The sequence below is a fragment of the Nymphaea colorata genome, chromosome 12, assembly GCF_008831285.2.
Source record: "Nymphaea colorata isolate Beijing-Zhang1983 chromosome 12, ASM883128v2, whole genome shotgun sequence".
Classification (NCBI taxonomy): domain Eukaryota; kingdom Viridiplantae; phylum Streptophyta; class Magnoliopsida; order Nymphaeales; family Nymphaeaceae; genus Nymphaea; species Nymphaea colorata.
In genome coordinates this window covers 8,493,947-8,501,628 of record NC_045149.1, presented here as the reverse complement: position 1 = coordinate 8,501,628, position 7,682 = coordinate 8,493,947, and the positions used below count along the sequence as shown (strand labels likewise).

At 36.7% G+C, this 7,682-nt stretch overlaps 1 protein-coding gene across 2 annotated transcripts; it reads right to left on the bottom strand.

Annotated features, from left to right (window-relative positions):
* LOC116266178 (uncharacterized) lies at positions 1–5,621 on the bottom strand. 2 transcript variants are annotated; one of them, XM_050080871.1, is made up of 3 exons: positions 5,241–5,621; positions 5,100–5,162; positions 1–425 (listed from the first exon to the last, which is right to left on the bottom strand). In XM_050080871.1, the coding sequence occupies exons 1-3, from the start codon at positions 5,490–5,492 to the stop codon at positions 84–86; spliced, it is 657 nt and encodes a 218-aa protein (XP_049936828.1). In that variant the 5' UTR covers positions 5,493–5,621; the 3' UTR covers positions 1–83. The 2 variants fall into 2 exon arrangements, 1 of the variants encoding a protein (XP_049936828.1); XR_004175291.2 differs by lacking the exon at positions 1–425 and adding an exon at positions 3,886–4,368.
* Positions 5,622–7,682: the final 2,061 nt, after the last annotated feature.

The following is a 7,682-nucleotide window of genomic DNA, read 5'->3' as shown; positions in this document are numbered from 1 at the left end:
TTTAATCGATTTAATGGGCGCCGGTGCCATCTTATAAAATATCATACCGACTGCAATTATTAATTTAATACTGTATATGGCCCCTACAACGAAATTGGTGGATCAAAAGATAGAATAATTTTGTTAGAAGCTTTTACACGTTGACTAGATAGATCTGGCATTGTGTAAAAGTAACAAAATTTGGTGGTGTGCAGGAGTTCTGGAGAAAGATGCTTCGCTGGGGAGCCATTTTTTGTGGGGGAAAGAGGAAGACGGCGACGAAGACGACGGCTATGTGTTAACTTTATACACATGATGAAGGAAGCGGGGAGTCGATGTTTGTGGTGATGGATGCCAAGTCCCCCACTCTCGACATTGTGGCATCCGTTAAGCTTCCACAGAGAGTGCCTTACGGCTTTCATGGCCTTTTTGTCAGTGAAAAGGATCTGAGAAAGAAGAAGAATTGGAAATGACGATATTAAAATTGGAAGTGGCATTATAGACATTCACTCACAAGTTAGTTTGTGCGGTTATGTATCTATTATATCACACAAAAGAAGAAGAAGAATTGCACTGGAATATTAATGTGCATGGCTTGTAATACTAAAGGTTGGTCACTTGTTGTTGGCGTGTTTGATTGCCAAGATAATTTTTACGTATTTGCCATATACAAATTAAACCCACTGAATTATCATCAACTAATAATAAAAGATAAAATTTTTCTTTAAGTGATTAAGGGAAAGTCAAAGTCACATCAGCCTCGGAAGTATGGACTCTATTCTCAACTCAATTAACGTTAGATGAGCAGAATGAATATTTCATCTTACCGTCTAACAATTAAAGCTTATTCTTTTTTTCCTTTTCCCGCATCCTTCATGGTATCAAGTTTACTTTCAGTACTTTTAGGGTGACTCTTTTATGTTTCAACTTGCATATTCGTCTCTTTTTTGCAATATAGAAAGTTAATGTTCTTGGAGATCAAAACAAAAATGGATACTGTTTACCATCCCCGACCACATCCACGATCCCCTCGGGAATAATTCATTCTATTGATAAATCAAGGAAGAAATAATTGTCAGAAGACTGATAAAGAAACAGCCTCCTTAAATGATATGGCATTTTTTAATATCAATAAAAGTTAACTAGCCCAATGGCACTAAGCTAACTATATGCACAAGCCTACCCACCTTGTAGAAACTCATATGCATTACATGTTCCCCTGTCAGTGTGGGGACACATGTCAAGCTGTGCATTGTACATTCTATTCTTGTTAACTCTCTTTCTCCATGACATTCTCTTTCCCCATGACACTTGTCAAGGGCAATAGATAGAGGGAAGACAAAGTTGGTTATAACTACATCCCTGTGTGTATTGTGCAATGACCAAAATACTTTCATTAAAATTAGAAAAAAGAAACGTTTTAAAATTATAAAAAGAGATTGTGAAAACGTTAAGAAAAAGTTTAAAATGTCTATTACTTGTTTAAACAATTCAAAAATTCCCTCATTTAGTAACAATACATACTTGTTGGCAGTTGGCAGCACATAAGCTTGCACACAACTGGATCTCGAGGAAAAGGACGTTCCGTCTATATTTCTGTGAACAACACGTTTCTGGATCAATAAATTCCTAATGTCGCTGCCATTATTGTGACAGATGATACGTCTTGTCAACGAAAGGCCTTAGGTTATATCAGATCTGGTGACAAGGCCAACTGTTTGCCATCGTCTTTGTTTTTTTCATTTTTATTAAACAACATTTTGTTCGTAAAGGGAATCTTATACAACAAAACTTAAAATTATTATATTATCAGATCAAAAATAGCAAAATGCATGGTAGAACAATATCTCCAACAAAGCTTTGCATTTGTGTTGATTGTGCTTAAAATCCCGTAGGAAAAGAATGCCCAGACAAACATAACATAGTTAGCATGTTGAAAATCGAGTTGTTAATTTTATTTTTTGGGTGTTATTCATTCCAACTGCAAATGGTGGATGCATGACATTGTAGTTGATGGATGTCTTGCTTCCTAACGATTCTCAAAACAACTCATGACAATATGAGAGAGAAAAAGAAATAGAAATTACGTCATGACAACTAAAATAAAACTATCAATGTATGACAATTGAGATCTAAAGAATATAAATTTTCACAAATCCAATATTATTGTAAATGTGTTCATGAGGATTTAATGAGAAGTAATTTATGTTCTTTTCACAATATAGATAAATTTTTTATATAAAATATTTGTGAAATTTCCGGTGATGTTCACGTCTTTTGAAGACCAAGATATAATTGATGGTAACTATACTTATCTTGTTTGTTAAAAAAAAATAATCCTGTAAAACATATCATTTATGGTAACATTGCATAAAATAAATAAATGGCATAATTTATCAGCTATAACATAGGGGTCATATTGGCATAGTCAGGCGAAGGTTTTTTAGAAATAAAATATTAAATTTGCCATAAACATCAGCTATGGTCATATTTAGTTGTTATGTTGCAGTAGACAAAATGTTCCGAACTATAGATATTCCGAGTATATATGATACTGGCTCTTACAAAAGTTGATAGTCCAAGTAAGAGAAGAACAACTGTTATTCTCATCGGTATCAGATCCTAGCCAATAGATCATATTTTTTAGAATTATTTATTCAAAAATTGATTTAAATCAATTTTAACACTTAAATATAATTTAAAAAATAACGTGATACAAGCCGATGTGCTAGATACAAACCAAGTCATGTCAATATATCCAATCTGGATTAGATTGACATCAGATTGGGTACAGATTCTGATTGTATACAGATTCAAATTGAATTTAGTTTTAAATAAATATCATAATTTCGAAATCTCTTACATTTTTGGAAATCGGCAATGTTTGGTTCAAAATTCATATTCAGATTTAGACATGAAAGTAAGAATAGGATTTGGACAGTGAAATCGGAATTAATATTCGAATTCAGTATGATTTTCAATTTCTTTTTTTGTAATTCAATCCAAATTGAATCATGACATACAAATACCCAAAAAAAAACAAATATGGTTAAAAGTGTAACTACTTCAAATCTGATCTGTTGACATCTCTATATATCAAATATGCCATATCAACAATCAAAGCAAACCAAACATTAATTTACGGTACTACTGTTAGAAACAATTTTGTGTAGACGATTTGTATACAATTCTTTGCTTGCGAACGTGAAAGAGAGAAAAACGGATTCACCAATTTTCTTATAAAACCGGTGTGTTTGTTATGTATAAAAGTTGGCATAGAAACAGATCGACCCGTTTGTTTGGCAATTTATTCAATAGACCTTTTTTCCAGAATTTCATGTCTTAATGCATAATCCTTTTTAATCTACTGTTAGGCCCTGTTTGATTGCAGGGAAGAATATAACGTGGTAAATTTACCATGGTAAATTTTTCTGGAAAAACATATAGGATGAAATTTTACCATCTTCCGATTTGAGGCCCTGTTTGATTACGGAGAAGTTTTTTGCAGTGTAAAATTAACTGTATTTGATGCACATGGTAGTTTTTTGCAGGGTAAATTTAATTGTGTTTGGTGCACAGAGTAAAAAATAGGAGAGACTTTTTTCCTGACTGTTAGAAATTGTTGTTTTATTGGTTCTCCTCCAATTTCACGTGGTTAGAAAATGAAGGATGATGTAAACAAATAATTGATTAAACAACAATCCAATTTCAAGTGGGTATAACACCTCTTCGAATATAACATGAAAGCGAAAGCATTCCAATCCGGTTAAAGAACAATCTAAGATATTTGATAACAAGCAACCTGATTTCATTCCATCCACAAATAATTACAAAAGTAGTCTATCACATCCACGAGTTCAATTGATAATGATTAACTACAAAATAGAATCGTAGCACACTGAAACATGTATGAAAGTTAAAAAACATTAACCAGAGCGTGTTGTCCCATCCAGTTTGAATAGCATAACAAGAACAAGTTTATAATCTAAGTCACTGCATTGCAATTATCATGGAGGATGCAAAATCTTATGACCTAAACACCAGCAATTAAATCTGCAGTTCTAATTTCTAAAACTGAAAAGCCTAAACTAAAAGCTTGAGGAAGAGAAAATCTGCAATAAAAGTAGAGAAGAAGAAAAAGGAAAAAAACCTTCAGATTGCACGTGACTGAGCTTGCATGAACACATCGGGGATCTGATGCACAATCGCTGCTTCTTGTTATCATAAGCAGTAGTCGCATTATCTGGGTTTGGTAAAATGATTTTCCTCGATAATGTATAGCGGTATAGGGCTCTCTGATTTTGCCCCCCTGCAGTCTTAATTGTACCTATTCCTTGGGTTTTGGAGAGGTTACTAGTAATTTCCCATCTGCAAGGACACTGTTCTCACCTGCACAAGGGATCATTTCTTTTTTGTTACCTAACATGGGAATGCATTGTCAACGTAGACTCTGCTTTTTGAATATTTTAGAACTAGTTTTGTTCTGCAAATTGCTCTAGATGTTTCTTCTGATGTTTGATCTAGTTTGGTCAATAAGATTAAATTCTTCAAAAGAGCACAGAATTGGACGGTATTGGAGGAACCTTAAATCAGTTGATTTCTCGATTTAATAAGAATAAATGTATATTAGCAGGCCTCTATCAGTCCCTCCATTTTGATATTGAACAAGAGAGAAAGTTTGGCCGCTCGGTCAGTATTTACTACGGATCTATGTGTCATGGCAGCATATGCATATCTTGTCTAATGATCAAGCTGAGCTAAATCCAACCAGATTCTGCCAAGAGATGCAGTCCTACCTACCAAGTCTCTATCTCAGTTTGAAGGTATTAAGTTTGACCGTGTCTTTGTTGGCCCTGAACAACGATGATACAGAACCAGTTATACATCATCTCATACATCCAAACCCCACCCCCCGTCAGTAAACGCCATCAAATTAAGAGGCAGACACAGAACCAGTTATACATAATCTCATACATCCATAGAAGCAAATAACAACGAGGCAATGATAGTAGACTTCAGCGAAGGGAAAAAGAGAGAGAGAACAGAGGAGCATCAAGCCATGGTACCCACCAAACAGAGCATGATAGAAGTGAAAAAAAGGGGAATCGTGAGAGGCATACCCGAGTAAAGCAACAGCCAAGAGGGATGAACCAAAATTTGCTGTTGAAGATGGTGCCTAAGTCCTGCATGTGAAGAGAGAGAGATGGGTTATTGACAGAACGTGTGTGTGAGAGAGGGACAGAGAGACGCATAGGGCTCACCTGGGGCTGCAAGCGGGCGACGTTGGGAAATGAGGGAGCAAGACAGCAGCGAGAGAGGAAGGAAGGAGCAAGACAGCAGTGAGAGAGGAAGGAGGGAGCAACGTTGGGGAAAGAGGAGAGGAAGGAGGGAGCGAGAGAGGAATGAGGGAGCGACATTGGGGAAAGAGGAGAGGAAGGAGGGAGCGACGTTGGGGAAAGAGGAGAGGAAGGAGGGAGCGAGGGAGCAGCGACAGAGGAAGGAGGGTGCGACATTGGGGAAAGAGGAGAGGAAGGAGGGAGCGAGAGAGCAGAGGAAAGAGCGAGAGAAGGAAAGAGCGAGAGAGAACCAAAGATCGGCTCTTCAATGGAGGGAAAAGCGGAGAGAAAAGGAGGAGAATGAGAGAGCCCTAATGGCTCTCAAGAAAGTACGTGGAAAAAATCCGACCTCCTGAGGTCAGATTTTTTTGTGGGTGAACTTTCACCTCATTGTACCATTTTGCCGGGTGAAAATTATTGGTGTTTGATGCACCAACCACTGATCGAGTGAAAGTTCCCCTCCATACATATTTCACCTGCTCCTCAAGTTTTACCCTGGCAATCAAACTCAGTCTTAAGTTCTAAGAAATACGTAAATATCACTTTAAACTTATAACATTAGAACTCAACATATTTTGTTGATATATATGTATATATATATATATACACACACACATTAGATGTAGATAGTTGAAAACCGATGGTGCTAACTCCTGTTTGAACTGGGAAGGAAAAACTCTCCCGATGGCCATCCCTTTCCGTTAACCATAATGGTAAATGTGAAGGGCCGTCACACTCTCCAGCTTCCTGCGAAGCAACAGACAACGGAGGAAATGATCACTTACAGGAGGAGCATATATTTGTGGTCCGTATATAGTGGAAGACCGATGCACGATCACCAGAAGAATAGTTGATGAAGCATGCCAGAATTTGTTGCCGATTATCCCCAGAAGTCTCAGACGAAGAGCGCCAGAAACCTTTGATAAAATACAGAGAAGCTCTTCGTAGGGAAGGAAAGAAAACACAGTTGGAGAATAAAATCCGCAGGGGGTTTCGCGGCATCCTACGCCATCTACGGGCGAAATAATGAACTTCTACGATGATTATTTCACTGGTTTAGTGATTTGTCACCGGTATAGCATTTCCGGCTGGTTGGATTTAGGTAAAAACTCTATACAGGTGGTAGTTCGTCGTCTGTATAGGTGTTGGCGCCCAAATTTTTCGTTCAAGTTATTTCCAGTGAAATCCATCATCGACATATTTTGTCACTGCACTCATTGCGGTGTATTGCAGGAACTACAGCATATTGCTAATCACCGGTATAATTCTTCTTCTTCAGTGTAGTGTGCATCACTTGGTTCAATGGGAGGAACAAAATGAAGAAACCATGCCCTAAATTTTGCTGTGAAAGTTAGGGATGGGGAACAATGCAATTTCTCATCTCTGCAGGCCTTTGACAGAGTGGCAAGTTACATTGTGAACCAAATTCTGGTTCAATTCAAGAACACAATTGTTTGCAGTTTAATTTCCGATTGAGCATTTCCACCTTCGTGAAGAGGAAGATTGCCTCGTATGAGACAATAAGAGATTGGTGGAGTTGAGCAGAGCTGATCTCTATAACAGATTTACATCCTCAAGGTTGTCGTTGATGATTAATTTTAATCCCTATGAAAGTTTCCAGCAATACCTAGTGCTAAATGGACTACGTATTTGGCGATGACAGGTAGGCTTCAGAAAATTGGTGTTTGCCCCTGATAACTGCTATGCAGTATGCATAAGTGAAATAAAGAGCATTTCCAGTGTCATCCTTAAATTACATGCAATGGAGTAGTTGCAGTTCGAGATCCCTGGATCAAATTCAAGTTTGACAAGAGGATTCCAATGACTTTTTCCATAAAAAATTAAGTGGAAACTAAAAGCAAAGTTCAAGTCAAAAAGTGTTGGCTGTCATCTTTACAATGAACCAAATGTTTGTCGCATTCCATATATACAGTCAATAGTTTAGTTATGTTTTATCGTTTTTGAACTGTCGTCACTTGATTCAATTTGCTATTCCTTAACCCTTCATCGAACTGGTTGTCCTCTTATACTATAACTTAACATTTCTACTGTTTTTATTTTATTCATTCGTTAATAAATGGAAGTGGAATTCCCGAACTTTCTTTCGCCAAAAAAAAGTTTTTATTGCATAAATATATTCATGCATATGGAATTTAACAAGTTAATTTGAAACTCAAGTAGGTTCATGGGGTTTCCGATCTATGCAAAGTGGAATAAAAGTGATTTTTGAAGGATCATACCAAGTGGAATTTGAAAATCTATTATATGATTGGGTGCAGTTAAAGGAGGCACAAAGTGGGAGATTCAAGCAGTAAGCATGGTTAAGTAACTTAAAGATGTAAAAAAGTTTAGATTTCAAGAATCTAA